The 19991-nt window shown below is 48.5% G+C and overlaps 1 protein-coding gene across 1 annotated transcript; it reads left to right on the forward strand.

Moving 5' to 3' along the window:
• Window positions 1–7194: 7194 nt before the first annotated feature.
• LOC120669589 (probable sugar phosphate/phosphate translocator At1g06470) lies at window positions 7195–19220 on the forward strand. Its single transcript, XM_039949379.1, has 12 exons — window positions 7195–7787; window positions 7872–8041; window positions 8131–8216; window positions 8315–8364; window positions 9077–9144; window positions 15254–15354; window positions 15492–15504; window positions 16367–16551; window positions 16632–16718; window positions 17245–17339; window positions 18023–18184; window positions 18668–19220. Exons 1-11 carry the CDS (start codon window positions 7471–7473, stop codon window positions 18150–18152), a joined length of 1302 nt encoding a protein of 433 aa, XP_039805313.1. The 5' UTR covers window positions 7195–7470; the 3' UTR covers window positions 18153–18184; window positions 18668–19220.
• The last annotated feature ends 771 nt before the right edge of the window (window positions 19221–19991 follow it).

The following is a 19991-nucleotide window of genomic DNA, read 5'->3' on the forward strand; positions in this document are numbered from 1 at the left end:
GTCTGATGGGTGTGCGCTTGGACTTTAACCAGGGGCCCAATAATTAGGAGGCCGGGCTGGCTGGGTGTGTGCTTCGGCGTTTTTTTATTTTTATATTTTTCAAAATCGTTTTTTACAGAAATATATTTTCGATTTTATAATTTACACATTTATACACCTACCGCCCGGCTGCGGGGCGGCCGGCCCCCTGCCGCCCTCCTGCCGGGCGGTAGGGATCTTAATGTAAATAAAATTTATTTTTAATTGCATTTTGGCCCCCGGGGGGAGCCTGCCGCCCGGCAGCCGGGCGGTAGGTACCCGCCGCCCGGCAGGGGGGCGGCAGCCCCCTCCCGCAGGTTAAACCTTGACCGTCAGTGCGGCAGTGCAGCATTAGATGTGGTTTTAAATATTTTGGATAGAAATAAAAACCATTAGTAAAGTAGATGAATATGAAAAGTATAACTTAGCAATTCATACACATACACAACTGAGAACGAAATATGTGATGCATGAGAACGAAATAAGTATAACATGACGACATGTCCATAACAAAAATACAGAAACAACTAGAAGCACCTCCTAACCACCCCGGCCATGTCGACCTCTTTTACGCTATGCGTGGACGTGGTTTGTAGGGTAGGTGTGTGTATGAATTTCGTTCTCAGCTGTGTATGTGTATGAATTACTAAGTTATATTTTTCATATTCATCTACTTTACTAACGGTTTTTATTTCTATCCAAAATATTTAAAATCACATCTAATGCCGCACTGACGGTCAAGATTTAACCTACGGGAGGGGCCCGCCGCCCCCCTGCCGGGCGGCTGCCTGGCCTACCGCCCCGCCACCGGGCGGCGGGTACCTGCCGCTCGGCTGCCGGGAGGCAGCCTCCCCCAGGGGGCAAAATGTGATTAAAAATAAATTTTATTTATATTAAGGTCACTACCGCCCGGCAGGAGGGCGGCTGCCCCGCAGCCCGGCGGTAGGGATATAAATCTGTAAATTATGATACCAAAAATATATTTATGTAAAAAAATGATTTTGAAAAATATAAAAATAAAAAAACACGTGTGCTTCGCACGGCCCGGACAGCCGGCCTGGCCCAAAGGCCGAAGCGCGTGTACGGCGTACGGCCTGCCAGTGTGCTTCCATGTGAGTGTGACACTGTGTGTGTGGGGCTCGACAGCGCAGTAGATTTGGACGTCATTTGGGTCGTGAAACGGCGACAGCTTAGGAGAAACAGTGACCGTAGATCAAAAGTTGGCTATACCATTACTGTTGGGACGGGGCATGCATCACCATGCGGATGCGGTTGCTGTCAGGACCTGCAGGCGCAATCTTGAAGGCAAAGCAAGGTTTCTGTATAGCGTGTGATCTGACTGGCGGGCAACACGCAGATGGCCTCTCAGTGGCAGTGTTTGGGCTGCTTGCTACTGTCTCCGTAGACCGTAGGCCCTAGTTCGCGAGCTTCCGAGGACGCCGGCCGGCGACGGCAACAGTTGGGGTCTCCGCGCCTTTTCGTCAGGTAGAAGACTCACCTCCTAAGAGCAACGCTTATAGATTACGCCGGCAGCAGCCGGAATGAAACACCACCGTGGCCTCCATTTATTACAGCAGCAGCGGCGGCAAGCGGCCAATCACCTGCTAGCACAGCAATAGCGTAGCAAATGGGAGCGCGCAGCGCGCGCATCCGCCGACTGAGAGCCGGCGTATCGCGAGACGCCCACTCTCTTCTCTTTCTTGATTTCTCTCCCCGTCACTTGGGATCTCGCCGGCTCTCCGCCGGCTATAATACCTGCTCTAACCAGCTCATGGCACAAGCCGCGTCGCCGAGGGATCGAGGAGACGACGACGCGAAGCGCGCGGCGGCGCCGCGTCAGAGCCGTCGGATCTCATAAAAGAGGCGAGGAGGTGACGACCACGCACCTATGGCTATGGCCTACGGGCCTGGGTTGTCAGTTGTCAATGTGGGGCGGCGCTCCGCCCCGTAGTGATCCTGTCACTCACGAAAAGGAATGATTTAAAGTATGTTATGTTACGTGAAGTAGCGCCGATGTTGTAAAATTAATTTTATAAATTGTTTTTATTTAATACTTTTAATTATTAATTAAAATTTACGCTATGTATGCTAGGGCTCAAAATCTTGTTCTTATCAGCGGCCATGTTACTGTCGGCCTTGTTCTTATCAGCGGCCATGTTACTGTCGGCCTTCTTGTGACGGCAACAGGCAGTGGATCGTGAAGGTGAAACCGAGCCGCCAGAAAACGCGGTTGTAGCAGTAGCAGGCTAGCAGCCACGCGCCGGGACCACCAGTGGGCCCACGAGGAGATCATATCCTATCCTCCGTGCATGATTGCCTGCCATGTCAGGCTCATCTTTATTATTCTTAAAGAAAAGATTGTCAGCCTTATCTGCTTAGGAGTACTACAAGATTGGTATGACCCCCTCTCTCTTTTGTGGGTGGAAGATTACGCTCAAATTGGCCCTGGCCGCGCCCAAACAGAAACTCGTGAGATAATCATCCATCCATGCTCGGTGGTGGATGGAAGGTTAAACCAGAATCCATGGCCATGGTCATATGAACTCATGGATGAAGAACAATGGAGTCCACGGTGCACCGGGAGTACCACCATGTCATGGACCTCCATTTTTTTCTTGAATATGCAGGAGTGCTACATATCATTATGTATAAGAAGAAAGCAAGAGTTTTACAACACCTTAATTGCACGTAGATTGCAACCATTACAAGAAATGAATGCCCGCGAGGGGCCAACCCCATAAAGTACTACTCACGTTTTAGACAACCCAAACGTCTTGCCCCCGCGTCGATCCACAGCTTAATGTCCATCTTGATCTTTTCCTGGAGATTGGGTCCATGGGTACTCACGGCTTGGAACAGCCATGAAGAGGGAGTTGAAGCCCCGCTTCATGTCGCTCTCCTGGAGTGTTCTTAGGACCACTATCTTGGGCCGGGCCGGACCGAGAGATGGAGGAACGACGGATAACCCAACAACTGTGTCATGATTCATGAGCTCCATACCAAAAGTGGACCTGACGGCGACCCCGGATCCCCTATTCCCCTCCACCTAGGGGTGGTAAAGGGCCCAACATTTTGAACTAGAAAATCTAAGGATCGGGTTCTAAAAAGGCCGGGCTCTAAACATATGTATTTTTGAACTAAAAATTTTAAGAGCTTTATTAGACTGTGAAGAAGCCATTAGGGCCATGGCCCATTACCACCCCTACCTCCACCTGATTATCATATCACCCCCTACGGATGGATGGTTCGTCCATCGAAATCAACACCAGATGCCCAGAACGCTTCGTTTCTGGACTCTGAATCCATGCACGCGCGCGTGCAGTTTCAGGAAAATGGCTATACTGCAGCTGTGCAGCAAGAGCTGGCCATTGGACCAAGAACTGAGATCTGAGGTACTTGCCAAATGCCAACAGCCAAGCCCAACAACTCATCAACAGATCTGGTCATGCCCAGATGCAGCACTCCAAGTTTCCAGATTTACCTGCACTGGTACACACTACCTAAACTGCCCCCTTTCTAACTACCAGAAAGCCGGAGCGGCTTCTTGCAATGCAAAGCCTGCGTGCAATGAGAGGCCGCATCATGGCATGCGCACTTCCTAAATTAATTCATATTGTATGCGCGTTAGGTCCAGCAAACACACGTCTCTTCCTCGGTCTGTCCGATCCATACCCAGTTACCGGGTTTGGATCATCAGTGGATACGGTACAGGATGTCTGGATCCAAATCCAGATCGGAGCTGCTTTGTGATCTTGCTTTTGCAATTCAGATCTGCCTTCTGCCCCCATGTGGATCTTGGATTCGATCGTTCTGCCTCGGCACCTCCGTTTGTGCAGGTGTTGCTTGGCGTTTTCGTCTCCGGCTCAGGCCTGCACCGGCAGATTTGGAAGTATGTGGCACTAGTCTATGCAAACTATGCCTTTTCTTTTTTTCATCCCCGTCGCCGTCGGTTATCTTTTAATTTACGATTTGTGTTGGGGATCCCTATGCCTGGCAATGGGCCATAGCCCTCCCTAACCCCAACCCAGCCCTATTATTGTTGGTAGCTGAAGTAAGCAGTGTGTTTGCCTGAATACTACACTAAATATTGTTGCTTTGCTTAAGTAGGTAACAAATGCAACACACGCTTGTTTACATTTTTAAAAATAACAAGGTACTATGTCTTAACTAAAGTCATTAGATTGTCTATAACATCACTCGCGTACCTGCATCACAGCTCGGTTCAGATAAACATTTTCCCTTCAGAATAGGGCACCATTGTGATCAACTTCTAAAAGATGCAACTTCATGATACATGCAACTTTTTTTTTTTGAAAGGCCATGATACATGCTATTTATATGAGAGCTGTACATTGTTGACCAACCGGCCTTGATGAATTCATGACCATCACAAGGATGAGTTACACCAAACGCGAAAGAAAACAATGAGCAAACCACTGTATACAATACAAAGTGCTAAACCACATACAACCTTACAGTGATTGGAGGCAGGCAACTAGAAGATAGCAATGATAGATCGAGACTTTTATGGCCATCCAGCTGGACTGTCACAATTCACTATATTATGTCATGATGCACTTTTACCAAACTTTCACCATTATAATCGACGTAGCAAATATCTTTTTTCTTAGTTTACCAAAAGGTGCCACCACAGCATCATACACTTCTCATTGTACTGCCCATTAGTCCTTGCTTTCCTTTAAACGTTTGACCATAAATCTTTTTTTTGAAAAAATAACTTAAATTCTCAACACTCGGGAAGATAAACAAAGCTCCGGTCCTCTCCTGCTGTCACGCACCACCAACATCCAAGCCCCCACCGCGTCCCGCCCCAAAACCCTTCCCTTTCACGTTTCGACCGCAGCAGCCGGCAGGGCCGGGCCCGGGCCCCGTGCGCCCCCTACCCCACCAAGCCTGGCCGCCACCACCAAGTCACCAACCCACCCGGAAATCCTATACATCTTTCAAAAAAAATTTCTTCACCTTCTAATATTTGAGATTCGTACAAACTTTCTCAACCATTAAATCTTTTCAATCCTAACCTTCTTCCTCTTCCTCGCAATGCGCCGCCGCCCCCCGCCCGCAGCTCTTGCGCGCTGCCGCTGCGACGTGCTGCTGCCGCACATGCTTCTGCTCCGCGCTGCTGCCGTGCATGCTACTGCTGGTCTGCTGCTGCTCTACAACGCTGCTGCTGGTGCCGCGCATGCTTGCTGCGCCGCCGCGCATGCTGCTGCTGCCGCCTCTGCACGTGCTGCTGCTTTGCTGCGCTGCCCGGCTGCTGCTGTCGCCGCCGCCGCCGCGGCTGCTGTGTTGCTGGTGCGCCGCACACCGCCGCCCCCACTCTCCGCCGGCGCCGTTGAAGATGAATTGAAAAAAATGTTGATCCAAATTTTGGTTTGTTGAATCTATATTTTTGAGATGTTGAAATAGTTTGTAAAAAATGTTGAATCTATTATTTTTAAATGTTGAGCTATTTTTTCAAATGGTAAAGTTAATTTGAACCTAATGGACTTTATAGAAGCATAGTTTATACATCTTTCGGAGGAGCCCCCAACCCACCTGCCCAGGGCCCCGGCAGGTAGGCACCCAACGGGCGGGCGCGTCCATCCCGACCCGCAATCGGGATTCCCTGACAAGTCAGGGGACACTGTAGCGGTGACTTTCGGTGTATTTCCAGCCGCCCGATCTGAGATGGATGGCCAGGACTGATTGCTACAGTACCCATGATACAGTGTAAAATAGTACCTTTTTGAACAGTGTTCCGTGAACAGTGTCAGCTACAGTGATTTACGGTAGGGATCACTATTCATCCAGACTCAGATCACTGTTCATCGTTGTGCCTTCGCTTCTTCAAGTCAGTGAAGTTGGACCCCCCGACCCGAGGGTTTTTACATATTTACCATTCTAAGGAAGTGCACTCGCTCGTTTACCATTCTTAAAAGAGCTCTTACATATTTAGCACTACTGTACCTGCAACTCTTACATTTTTACCACTTTGGCTGACGTGGCACGCCACGGCGGCCTGACACGGCGACGCTGAGTCAGCAAGGTCGTACGAAATGTCCTCGCTGCCCTGATCTCCTCCTCTCTCCTCCCTCTCCGACAGCTGGATCCCGCAGCTTCTCTCACTTACAGGTGGCCCCCACTCGTCAGTTCCGTCTTCCTCCTCGTGGCCCATGACGCGCTCTGCTCTGACTCGTAGCGTCGCTCCAGGGGAAGGCATTGCCGCCGCCAAGCATCCGAGGGGCCCCTGCCCCGGGGCCCCTGCCCCGGGGCCCCTGCTCCTCGCCGCAGCCGCCGTCTCGGCCACCATGATGGGGCGCGGGGGCGCGATGCGGACGCCAGCCAGCGCCGCGACGGCGAGCAGCAGCCGCCAAGCATCCGAGGGGCCGGCGGTGGGGGCGGGCCGCTAGGAGCAGCAGGAGGGCGGCGAGGCTACGGCGGCGCATTGCGGGGACTCGCGGAGGTGCTTGAGGAGGCCCGCGGTCGGGATCCGCAGCCGCCGGGACGGCCTCGCCGGCGAGCTCGGCCAGGTCCGCGCCCTCCTCTCCATACTGTATCGATGCACACACAAGCTAGCTTCGCACGAGAGCCAGCAAGCTAACCAGCAGGCAAGCTGCACACGCAAACGCCATCCGCATCAACGCATGGCAGGTGGAGCGGCAGCAGCAGAGCAGGGCCACCCGCTGCGCGCGGCCATGGGTGCCGCATAGGAGGGGCGGCGCCCGCGAGGGGCGCAAGGCCGGCGGCGGGGAGAGAGCAGGCCCCTGGGCGGCGCATCCGGGTCGGCCGCGGCCGTGGCCTGGCGCCGCGGGGAGCAGAGCCGTCGTCATGTCCGTGGGCAAGGGCGTCGGGGTGGGGTTGAAGAGGAAGCTGACGAGTAGGGGCCACTTGTAAGTGAGGGAAGCTGCGGGACCCAGTTGTCGGAGAGGGAGAAGAGAGGAGGAGATCAGGGGCAGGGAGGACATTTTGCATGACCTTGCTGACTCAGCGTCGCCATGTAAGACCGCCGTGGCGTGCCACGTCAGCTAAAGTGGTAAAAATGTAAGAGTTGCAGGTACAATAGTGCTAAATATGTAAGAGCTCTTTTAAGAATGGTAAACGAGCGAGTGCACTTCCTTACAATGGTAAATATGTAAAAAGCCCCCGACCCGACCCGAACCCGACCTGCCGCCCACCGCGCGCACCCGCCAAATCCATCGTCCCCGCCGCCCCCGTTCCGTTCCGGCAGGCGGCCGCTCGCGCTGGTGCAGGCGCCGCCTCCACCCCACTCCGGCACTCCCGCTCCCCTCTCCCCTCTCCCCGCGCGCAGCGTATCCAGATCCCTGCCCGCGCCGCGGCATTGGCACCGGCAACCCCGCCGAGCGCCGCCAGCCGCGCGCGCGCGCGCACGCACGCACGCACGCAATGCGAGCCTTGTAGCCCCTCCCGGAGCACGAGCGGAATCGAGGCATGCATCCCAAGCCCGACGGCGGGGATGCCGACGGGGGCGCCTCGGAGGTTGGGACCCCGCGGTCGGGCTACTTCCGGCAGCGGAGCATGCACGCCGCGGCGGCGGCGGATCCGGAGGCGGCGCGCCGGGCGCTCGACGTCGAGAACCCCCCGTGCCCCGCCGGCGCCGGCGGGGCCCCGGGGCTCCGGACCAGCGAGTCCGTCACCAAGCTGGAGTCGTTGGAGCGGGTGGAGCGCGGCGCGCTGGCGCCGGCCGTCGTGCTCAGGACCGGGTTCTACATCCTGGTGTGGTACGCGTTCAGCACCTGCCTCACGCTGTGAGTGGCCTGGATCCCCCACTCCCCCCTGCTCCTCCCGCTGCGGTGATGGCGCCCTGATTGCTTCGGTTGCTGGGATGGCAGATACAACAAGACGCTACTGGGGGACAAGCTGGGCAAGTTCCCGGCGCCGCTGCTGATGAACACCGTGCACTTCGCGCTGCAGGCGGGGCTCTCCAGGCTCATAATCTTCTTCCAGTCCAAGGGGCCTGACAGTGCCGTCGAGATGGGGTGGAAGGATTACTTCATGAGAGGTGCGAATCTCGGTTTGCAACTGATTGCAGCAGTGATTTGTGTATGCTTGCTTTGGACCAAATCGTAGTTCTGACTAGCTGTTCTGCAGTTGTGCCAACTGCTCTAGGGACAGCGTTGGACATAAACCTGAGCAACGCATCTCTAGTGTTCATCTCAGTGACGTTTGCTACTATGGTGTGTTGTCCGCTGAAGGGTTTAATTCACTTGTGCTTCTCTAGTTAGATTCCTCAATCTGTTAAGTAACTAGATTTCATGAAATTGATCTTATGCAGTGTAAATCAGCCGCCCCGATATTCCTATTGCTCTTCGCGTTTGCATTTAGGTGAGTGCTGGTCTTCATTTCCCTGGTTATTGTTTGTCCTACTTGGATGCTAGTTGTAAATTGCATTATATCCATATTAGCAGAGCAGGGCATTTATATTCTTCATAATTGTTACAATTGCCACATAATTAGTTGGTACAGTTGTATGTTTATCCCACTTCTGAAGACAGTTGAATGAGCCGATGCCTTTTACTGATCAATTTTGGTAATCTTAATGTTAACTGACCAGTTTTGGTAAGCTAGGAAGGAGGTATCGCTAAAGCTTTTTCGAAAGGCAAAAATTGTGGTTCAAATGTAAAGCAGTGATAAACCCACACTTCCCTTAACCACATGATGATCTGGTATTAACTTTAAATGGTCACATGCCACAGCCATACTAATGGCCTACTGCTTTCTTATTTACTTGTAACTTGTCAAATATTCTTTTTGAAATACAGATGAACATTACATATCATTTTTCAAGAATTTAGTTACACATTGTGCAACCTCATCGGATTGCGTAAAACTTGTTCATTCACTAACTAATTTGATTACATAATATCAATCTGTTATTTCCTTTTGATAAGTTGATTACGGTGTCGTAATATCCATTTATTTTCTTAAGAAAGAGGTCACCATCACTCATTAAATAACATGCATATTCTTGGTGTTCCTTTTGTTTTCCATTGCTTTTGATTGTATATGCCTCTGAAAGTTCCCTCCAATTTTCAAGGTTGGAAAATCCTAGCATCAAGCTTCTAGGAATCATATTTGTTATCTCTATTGGAGTTCTATTGACAGGTATGTGTTGTGATAAGAATTTTGTAAAATGCCACTTTGCTTGCTTCTAAGATTTAGCCCCCATTGGTGCTTTTCCACACTTATCATTGTTAGATTGCATTTTTCCTGCACTGCTTGAAACATAAACCTATCGGTAATGGGCAAAAGCTTTGCTTATAGAAAACTGTTAAGATACATATATGTATTCCATTATCCATTACTAGTTATTCAGGACCTCAGTTTATCATAAGAAAATCTGAGCGATCTCAGTATAAATTTAAAGTTTATTTTTCCTTGCAAAGTTGACAATGGACATCCACACAACATTGCAGGAATCCACATTTTCTGTTGATGTTGTGTTCTTCTTAATCAAGGAAATTCCTTATTTCTAGCTTGGGTCGTAGCTACCGAATGCCTTCCTCTATAGTCTCTTCGACAAGTGCACCACAATAAGAGCATGCGAATGCGATATCATTTGACTATCTGATGTGATTCAAGTTCACTTAAGCAGCTTGTGAAGTAAAGAAACTTTGCTTTGACCAAGAAGGCCAAAATGCAACTGATGCTCTTCATAAAAATAATAAAATACATGGTCCATTGTTGGCAACTTTAATAGTTAAATCTTAAATGGAGAACTGGGAGTACTGGATATTCTTCAGTTTCACTACTGGCAACACATTTCTAGGCTTTCCTACATTTGAAGTTGTTTAGGGAGCTTGTATAATTCTCTTACAGCCTTATAGGACTCTCTGGTGCAATATTTTAGTTATTGGTGAGTTTGCTGCCTCCTAGAGTCCTAGGCGCGAAGGATTGGCCTTCTAGGCAATTATATTTACTACTGAGCCAAATTAGTTTTTGTTAGATATATAGAGTTGTATTTGTGCTTGTATTGTGTTTCTTGTAACCCAAGCCTATACGGCCTATATAATGAAAGGTCACCCCCCCTTCCTAGGGTGTGTGGTGTTTCCCTAATTCTCTACATGGTATCACGAGTCCGGGGCCCCTCTCCCCTGCCGTGCGCCCTCCTTCCGCTGCCCTAGCCGCCAACCAGGGACTTCCCCAGTTGGCGCCACACCTCCTCTCCCTGCCCTAGCCGCCGATCAGGGACCCCCCCTGCCGGCGCCACCCCTCCTCCCCCTGCGCCCTACCCTAGAGCGCTGCTCCACAACACCAGCCGCCGCCTACCTTGCGTGTGGCTCCTCCCTGCAGCCTGATCTCTTCAGCCGCAGGTTCCTCAGATTGCATCTGCAATCATGTCGACCTCCTCCGCCACTTCAGCGTCGTCCGGCGCCCCCACCATGCCTGCTGCCACAGATACATCAGCAGGCGCCCTCTTCCTCCACCCCTACGCCACGATCTCTGTCAAGTCCCATGTTCCCCTTGAACTGGAACTGCACAGCGCCAACTACGGGAAGTGGTCGGCCTTCTTCAAGGCGATGTGCGGCAAGTTCGGGCTTCTTCATCACATCGACGGCTCTGTTCCCCCTCGCCGCACTGATCCCGCTTGGGAGCAGATTGACTGCTGCATTCGCACGTGGCTTTACGGCTCCGTCTCTCAAGATGTTCTTGACTTCACCATGGCTGAAAATCAGACGGCGCGGGAGCTCTGGGTTGCCATCTCCAACAAGTTTCAGGCCAACAAGGCTCCCCGCGCCATCTTCCTGAGCGAGGACTTCCACTCCATGACTCAGGGTGATCTTTCCGTCATGGATTTTGGCAAGAAGATGAAGCTAGCTGCCGACGCCCTGCGTGAAGTTGGTCATCCCGTCGCCGAGCCCACCTTGGTGCTGAATTTGCTGCGGGGTATTCACCCCAAATTCAGCAACACCAAGGACATCGTCGCCGGCACCAAGGACATCACCTTTGATGAAGCCCTTAATCAGTTCGCCCTCAAGGAGCTGCGCATGGCCAATGAGGCGAAGGTGCTGTCCTCCACAGCGCTGGTCGCCGCCACCAAAGGCTGCGGGTCTTCCTGCCGTCCATCCTCGTCTACTGCACCGCCGCAGCAGCAGCAACCGCAGCAGCAGCATCTTCAGCTGCCGCAGCAGCAGCAGCGCCGGCGCAGGAAGAAGGGCGGCAATGGAAGTGGTGGCGCCCTGCAGCAGCAGTACCAGCAGCAGCAGCCCCGCGGGCCTACTCCCACCAGCCCGTGGGTCTGCTTCTCTCCGTGGGGCACTCCCGGCGGTCAGGGCTGGTCCTCCGTTGGTGGTGGCGGCTCCTGGCGCGGTCAGGGCGTGCTGGGACCTGCTCCTCAGCAAGCCTACACCGCGTTCGCCCCCTGCAGTTCTCCACCCCACCCCAGCAGCAGCAGTACCAGCAGCCCACACAGACATGGGACCAGGCGGGTCTCATTGCGGCGCTACAGCAGATGCAGCTGCAGGGCTCCTCTCCATGGGTGATGGACTCAGGCGCCTCCACCCACATGCACTCCTCGGATGGTATACTTCTCTCTCGTTCACCTGCTTCGCATGTTTCTATTTCAGTAGGCAATGGTTCACATATTCCCGTAACGTCTAGAGGTCATTCTGTCCTAGCCACCGCTGCATCAAATTTTGCCCTTAATAATGTTCTCATTGTTCCTTCTATCGTTCGCAACCTCCTGTCTGTTCGTCAATTCACCCGTGACAATAGCTGCTCGATAGAATTTGATGCCTTTGGTTTTTCTGTGAAGGACCTCAGCACGCGGCGCGTGATTCTTCGCTGCAATAGCGATGGCGACCTATACACCATATCCGCAGCTACTCCTAGCACCGCCCAAGCCCTCCTTGCTGCATCGTCGTCGCTATGGCATCAGTGTCTTGGTCACCCGGGGTCTTCAGCCATTGTTAGACTTAGAAACAGTCATTCTATAGCTTGTAATAAATCAGACAGCACGCTTTGTCACGCCTGTCAGCTTGGCAAGCATGCTCGTCTCCCTTTTGCTACTTCTACTTCACACACTGTTTCTCCTTTTGAGATAGTTCATTGTGATGTTTGGACGTCTCCCGTTCCTAGCATATCAGGCTACTCGTATTATTTGGTTTTGCTGGATGATTTCTCCCACTTTTGCTGGACTTTCCCTCTCCATCGAAAGTCTGATGTGCACGGTCACTTAGTAGATTTCATTGCCTACGCTCGTACACAGTTTGGCCTTCCTGTTAAATGCTTTCAGGCTGATAATGGAACTGAGTTTGTCAACAAGACCACCATAACTCACCTAGCAGCTCATGGGATCTTGTTTCGACTCTCTTGCCCTTACACCTCACTCCAGAACGGCAAGGCCGAGCGTGTCCTTCGTACTCTTAATAATTCCGTGCGCACACTGCTCATTCACGCATCCATGCCGCCCCCCTACTGGGCTGAGGCCCTTGCAGTAGCCACATATTTGCTAAATCGCCGTCCTTCATCATCCGTTGGTGGTTAAGTCCCGTATACGCGCCTTCATCGTACGCCTCCCTCCTACGATCATTTACGCGTCTTCGGGTGTCTTTGCTACCCAAACCTGCAGGCTACTTCCCCACACAAGCTAGCTCCTCGCTCGACTGCATGCGTTTTGTGGGGTATCCATCTTCTCACAAAGGGTATCGCTGCCTTGATCTCTCTACTAGGCGCGTCATCATCTCACGCCATGTCGTATTTGATGAATTTTCCTTTCCCTTTGCTCGGGATCCTCCTTTGCCTCAGTCCTCTCTGGATTTCCTCCTCGATGACGTTTCGGATATTGTGCATTGTCCTACTAACCATGCGACAGGTTCGACGCGTTTGAGTTCTACACCTCCAGCGGTAGCTCCATCCTCCATGGATGTTGAGCAGCCGCCCTCAGCTCCAGCGGCAGCTCCGTCCTCCATGGATGTTGAGCAGCCGCTCCCTGCTACTAGTCCCGGCGGGCGTGGTCTCGTGCCCCCGTCAGGATCTGCTTCGACTACGGGCGGGCGTCTTCCTGTTAGCGTCCCTGCAGCTCCACCAGTGCCTACAGGGCCTGCTGCAGCACCTGCTGCACCTGCGCCTGTTGCAGGGCCTGCTGCTGCACCTACGCCTGCTGCAGGGCCTGCTGCTCGGGCTGGTCGTTTCGGCACTGTCTACAGTCGTCGTCCCGTCAACGGTCCCCTCCCCGTTCGACGATATGGTGCTACAGCTGCTAGACTTCAGCCGCCTGCGCCTCCTCCTCAGCCGATGCGCGGCTCTTCACCACCGCCTACTCTCCGACGGTTGACACGTCTTCAGTCTGGTACCATACAGCCTGTCAATTATCAGAACTTGTCTGCTGATCATGTCGTTGCTTCTCCTATTCCGAGCAATTATCGCAGTGCGCTTGCTGATCCCAGTTGGCGAGCAGCTATGGCAAATGAGTTTCAGGCCCTAATTGACAATGGTACTTGGCGTCTTGTTCCTCGGCCCCCTGGTGCTAATGTTGTGACAGGAAAGTGGATTTTCAAGCATAAGTATCATTCTGATGGTTCCCTTGCTCGTCACAAAGCTCGTTGGGTTGTTCGGGGATTCTCTCAGCAGCATGGCATTGATTATGATGAGACATTCAGTCCGGTTGTTAAACCAGGTACCATCCGGACAGTTTTGAGTATTGCAGCCTCTCGCCACTGGCCTATTCATCAACTGGATGTCAAGAATGCTTTTCTCCATGGTCATCTTAATGAGACAGTTTATTGCCAGCAGCCTCCAGGTTTTGTTGATCCAGCCCTTCCTGATCATGTTTGCCTTCTACAAAAGTCGCTTTATGGCCTGAAGCAGGCCCCCCGTGCTTGGTACCAACGGTTTGCTACATACATTAAACAGCTTGGATTTGTCGCCTCGGTCTCTGACACATCCTTGTTCATCTACAAGGATGGCGCCCACATTGCTTATTTGTTACTATATGTGGACGATATTGTGCTGACTGCCTCGTCTACTGGTCTGCTTCATGACATTATTGGTCGTCTTCACACTGAGTTTGCTATGACTGATCTTGGGGCTCTTCATCACTTCCTGGGTATATCAGTTACTCGTTCTTCAGATGGTTTGTTTCTATCACAGCGTCAGTATGCCTTGGATCTCCTTCAGCGTGCTGGTATGAGTGAGTGTCACTCTACGACGACGCCAGTTGACACCAAGGCGAAACTTTCAGCTTCAGATGGAACACCAGTTGCTGATCCCTCTGAGTACAGGAGTTTGGCGGGGGCTTTACAGTACCTTACTCTCACTCGTCCTGATCTTGCATATGCTGTTCAGCAAGTCTGTCTCTTTATGCATGATCCTCGCGAGCCTCATATGGCGCTCGTGAAACGTATCCTACGATACGTGAAGGGCACACTGACTTCTGGTCTTCATATCGGCGCTGGACCGATCGATACACTTACAGCCTACACAGATGCAGACTGGGCTGGCTGTCCTGACTCCAGGCGATCTACTTCAGGATACTGTGTTTTTCTTGGCGACACTTTGGTTTCGTGGTCATCCAAGCGACAAGCTACAGTGTCCCGTTCTAGTGCTGAGGCTGAGTACAGGGCTGTGGCCCATGCTGTGGCTGAGTGTTGCTGGTTGCGTCAGCTGCTTCAGGAGCTTCACATTTCCCTCTCGAAGGCTACGCTCGTCTACTGCGACAACGTCAGTGCTGTTTATATGACAGCCAATCCTGTCCATCATCGACGAACGAAGCACATCGAGATTGACATTCACTTTGTCCGCGAGAAGGTGGCTTTGGGACAAGTTCGTGTTCTTCATGTGCCATCTTCACATCAGTTTGCTGACATTATGACTAAGGGTCTTCCTGTACAGTTGTTTAATGATTTTAGGTCCAGTCTTGGAGTCCGACAGGCTTCCCCTGCGACTGCGGGCGGGTGTTAGATATATAGAGTTGTATTTGTGCTTGTATTGTGTTTCTTGTAACCCAAGCCTATACGGCCTATATAATGAAAGGTCACCCCCCCTTCCTAGGGTGTGTGGTGTTTCCCTAATTCTCTACAGTTTTCCAGAGGATATGTTGTCTGCTGCACATCATGTTGAAGCTCACATTACAGTAAACTTGAATTTAGTAATTGAGTGTTTTTCTTATCATAGTCACCATGTTAATTGAGCACTCAAATGTGCAGTTCTTTGGTCAATGATACCAAAATAATTGGACTTATATTTTCTGATTTGGCAATATTATCTTCATCAGTTGCCAAGGAGACCGAGTTTGACTTCTGGGGCTTCATTTTTGTGACGCTTGCTGCTGTTATGTCAGGATTCCGCTGGTCCATGACTCAGATTCTATTGCAGGTGAGTCTATTGATTAGTTTCATACAGTTTTTTTTGTAGATATTGTCAACTTCATTTTTTTCACTCTTTTATTTCTTTTATGCTCCTGGGCTAATGATTTCCTTTCTGTATGTGCATGTGGATTTTGATATTTCAAGAAAGATACTTATGGTATGTAAGCTTTGCATTATTCTTGAATGTCAATTCCAACAATAGGGGAGGAGTGGGACCGAGCTGGGGCTCGGTTGGTTAGCTCAGCTGGGGCTGGGCAAGCCCACCCGCGTTCGACGCCGGCCGGGCGCGGGTGCTCCACTCCTTCTTACAAGATGCGCCAGAGCTCCTGGCAGATTTCAAAAAAAAAAAAAACAATAGGGGAGGAGTATTAGGTCACGCAGACATTTTAATTCTTCTACATATCTGATTATTCAATTGATTTGTTTATGTGTACCAGCCAAACCATTTCCTAAACCCAGTCTGGCCAGGTTCTTGCTTCCTACCAATTGGGAGTGCTTTCGGAAGTTAGGAACCTGAGAATTAGATGAGAGCTCTATCCTCTCTTTTCTGAAGCCATTGTTTAGTCATTAAGAGTGAATCGAGTGGCTAGTTGATATAATTTGAGCCCAAATGTTATACAGTATCAGATGCTGTTGATCTTTAGCTCTGGAGCCTCAGAAATAACACTTCACACAAATAAGCTCTAGTTCTGCTTGAGCCATTCCATTAGCTTAGGCCCTGTTTGTTTCCGCTTCTTTCAGCCACACTTCGATTATAATCTAAGCGAAGATTTTGTTACTTATCGCTTCTCGTATTACAAATCTTTGAAGCGGCTTACCACAGAAGTGAAAATAAATGAAGCATTTGGTGGGATTATCGCTTATTTTCACCGATAGGCCGATTATAATTGGAAACAAACAGGGCCTTAGTATCTTCGCCTCCAGTTTGTGTCCTAAGCTTGGATAAAAGTGGGGCCACAATTATTTTATTGAAGCATGATTTGACTACTAGGAATTCATGAACTGTCTCCCTTTTGCAGGCCTGAAAAATCCTATTACCTTGATGAGCCATGTTACACCAGTGATGGCCATAGCCACCATGATACTGTCTCTATTACTGGATCCTTGGAGTGATTTTCAGAAGAATTCATATTTCGATAACCCTTGGCATGTCATGCGCAGTTGCTTACTTATGCTTATCGGTGGATCCTTGGCCTTTTTCATGGTAACAAGTTTTATATAATTTGGGAGAAAAAACTTTCAGTAATTACCAGAGATTTCATGGGAAATTAATTCTAACTGCAGGTGTTAACAGAGTATATACTTATTTCAGCAACAAGTGCCATAACAGTGACGATAGCTGGGGTAGTAAAAGAAGCTGTAACCATTTTGGTAATACTCGAAATATGATCCTTGCTGAACATTTTCTTTTGTTTATTTTCTTGACTTCGCAGTGAAATCTGAATTTCATGAACCCCTTGCGAACAATTATTTTCCTAGTTTACCTATTATTTTTGCCTACACTGCTATCAACCATGAACTACACTTCATCTAGGAAAAAAAAAGAGGAACAATACAGGTGGTTTGCAATTGAGTGGCACATGATAGAGTAGCTACCTAGTCTTGAACAACAAAAACTGGAAGTGGTCCACTTCTTGTCTATAAAAATCATCCAATGACAGAAAACTAAAAGTACCTTCAATTTTTGGCATACAATATTAGAAAGAAGCTATCAAGTATCTACAGAGTTATATCACCTAAAGACTGAACACATTGCTTGTCTACTAGTATTAATATGAAGCTTGGTAACACCAGAGCAGAGATTAGGAAGTAGTTTGTTATTCCTAGACTGCATAGAATAATATGCATTTGGTTTCTAATGTCTCTTATAAATGATCTTATTGCCTTGATCTTTCAGGTTGCAGTATTCTATTTCCATGATGAATTTACTTGGTTGAAAGGGGTTGGTCTTTTCACCATTATGGTTGGTGTTAGCTTATTCAATTGGTACAAGTAAGTAATCTCTTTCCAAGATCAACTCGTGCTCAGCATTGTGACTTCAAAGTCCTTAGTTCCCATGAAACAAACTTTTGCTCACCTCAGGCTAAGAGGGATCAGTATCAATATGTGTTTGGCGATTCAAGCTGAACTGCCAAACAGCTAGAGTGAAACACCTTTCCTGAACATATGGTCAGCTTATAACCAGCATTGTTTCCTTGTGGGAAGTCATAACGCGCATTTTAGTCTCAGGGAATAATGGCAGAAATGCTTATGGTTCAGAATTAACATTGTAACCATTTAAATAGCTTAGTATTAATCTACGTTCTATATGCGTGTGGTGACTCAAGCTAAAATGCTAAAAACATAAATTGAAACATCTTCCATTCATATCTGGTCCAAATAGAGCCTACATTATAGTCTCAGTAGGTGATGGTTGATGGTTTGTTTGAGGTTGGTTCTTCAGAATAGCGTAGCATAGATGCTGAAATAAGTCAGCTATAAAGTTAATTTCTTATGACTCGTTGGATTACTACTAGTTACCTACTCACGAATTATTTGTAACTAAGAGTTTATTTAAGAATATGTAGTGTGGTTGACCTCTGATTTTGATTGCATTTCAACACTCACTGTGCGCGATATCAGGAAGTTAGCCTTTCATAGTGACATGGTGTAACATTATTTGTCTCTATTGGCAGGTATGAGAAATTAAAAAGGGGTCAGACAAATGAGGATGACGTCAATTCACCTCAATTTACTGCTGATGCCAAGTACATTATTCTTGATGACTTGGAATATCAGGATGAATTTGAGGAGGAAGATACATAATTTTGTAATACGGTGACTTTTAATTGCCACTGGTGAGAATCAGCATCTCATATAAATAAAAAAAGACTCCCCTTGCATGATTGAACACTGGATTGTATGCATGCATGTGGTCACACGATCGATCAGTAAATTTCGATGTGTCCAAGAAGCAATTTGAAAATATGAAGTGCGGTTCCGTAGCCTTTGTTTTGCACAATGCATAAGTGGAAACCCTTTCCCCTACCCTACCGGTCTTTATAGTTTCAATAAGAGGTTAAAGTTAGAAGAAGACCAAATAAATATTTGCTTCATTTTGCCTGCTGTATCTATATCTGAAGGCACTCCTGGTCCTCTTTCAGTCTCTGTGCATTGTCGTATATATTTGGACTTTCCATGTGCTCTGACTTGGGAATGTTAGTGCTGACACGTGACAATGCTATTTTAAAAGATTAATCAGCTCGTGTTATTTTATTTCAATATTTCTCTATTATTTAATAACCAATTTATTGATGATTTAATCTGTCTTATTTTGGCAGGAGTGTTCAGGCCCGAACCCAGTCATACCTGCCTGTTGAAAATAGTCTGTCAATACTTATGAAGTTTTTTTCTGAAAAACACGCATGAAGGACACAGCAAAGGCTGGTGTGATTATGCTACGCTCAACTTTGATGTGATCTATGTGAGCTATGTATATCTCAGGATGGATGTTCAACTCTCATCTTGATGGAACAGTCAGTCTAACTACATTGTCAAGCAAAGTGCTAACTCCATCATATCAGAATTCCTGTTTGGAGAACATATTGATATGCATGTGTATAGTGGAAATCGCGGAGAATGATCGACATCTGTATTCTTATTCTTCTCTTTGCGTTACTGCAGTATGCACATATTCATTTTTGAACCTCTACATTTTTGGTGCCGAGGTGTATTCACTCTCTATATAGGTCTGTTTGTAAGAGGGACCACAGGAAACAGGATACCCAACATGTGCTGTTTGCCCTTAAATTGACGGGCACAGCATCTGATTTTATTTGTACTTTGTAAAACTACTAAATGAAAGTGTCATTCGCTTCTCCCTGTACCACGACATTTCTTGTGATTGCTGTACTATTTTATAGTTGAAAATGAGAAACGATCGTAACGAGAAGATAAAGAGACTTCCTGCTGATACATTCTCTCATGATGAAAATCTCTAGTGTAAGCATACACAGAATTTTAACTTTTAAGGAAGAAAAGTAAATATGAATAAGCAAAGAAATATGAAAAATAAAAGGAGAAGAGAAGGTAAAGGCAAAATGGAAAAATAAAATAAAAAGAGCGACGGCTAACTGCGCACTTTATTGGCCCTGTTGCATGCAAGGCGTACTCTGTTGGGCCACTTTCAGGAGACGGAAGTGAACAATTTGCAACACGCACAACAATTTTCTCGTCGCGGATAAGCACCGTGCAGGCAAGTTACAAAGTAATTATTCACCAGGATAAACAATTACGACACATAGCTTTCAATTTCAAGCTTGGGGCAATCCAATTACAAAGATGGTGTTGCTGAATGTAACATTCAGAACAGTTTCATTATACACCCATCCCAAATTCAATTTGGGGCCCTTCAATTTAACCGTGCAAACAATTAGGCCCCATTTCAGAAGACTTGCAGATAGCAAGTTCGATTGTAAGATTCAGATAAAATAATTCAACACTCGGGCCAATTTGCTAGGGACGAATCGATTATAAGATTTGGACAAAACTTTCAACACTCGGGGTCCATTTGGAAGCATCTGATTTCGGTCCAGCATCGGTAAGGATTTTCATGAGGTTACGTAGTCAAAAATAGATTTTGACAGCAGATCAATTGCTAATACT

This window comes from Panicum virgatum, chromosome 4N, assembly GCF_016808335.1.
Source record: "Panicum virgatum strain AP13 chromosome 4N, P.virgatum_v5, whole genome shotgun sequence".
NCBI classification, from domain to species: domain Eukaryota; kingdom Viridiplantae; phylum Streptophyta; class Magnoliopsida; order Poales; family Poaceae; genus Panicum; species Panicum virgatum.

What these genes read in the sequence shown, in the direction of transcription:
- LOC120669589 (XM_039949379.1), top strand. Translation starts at nt 7,471, where the DNA reads ATGCATCCCAAGCCCGACGGCGGGGATGCCGACGGGGGCGCCTCGGAG. An exon ending in TTCAGCACCTGCCTCACGCT is followed by an intron (nt 7,788 to 7,871) that starts GTGAGTGGCCTG and finishes CTGGGATGGCAG; the next exon opens with ATACAACAAGACGCTACTGG. An exon ending in CTCTTCGCGTTTGCATTTAG is followed by an intron (nt 8,365 to 9,076) that starts GTGAGTGCTGGT and finishes CCAATTTTCAAG; the next exon opens with GTTGGAAAATCCTAGCATCA.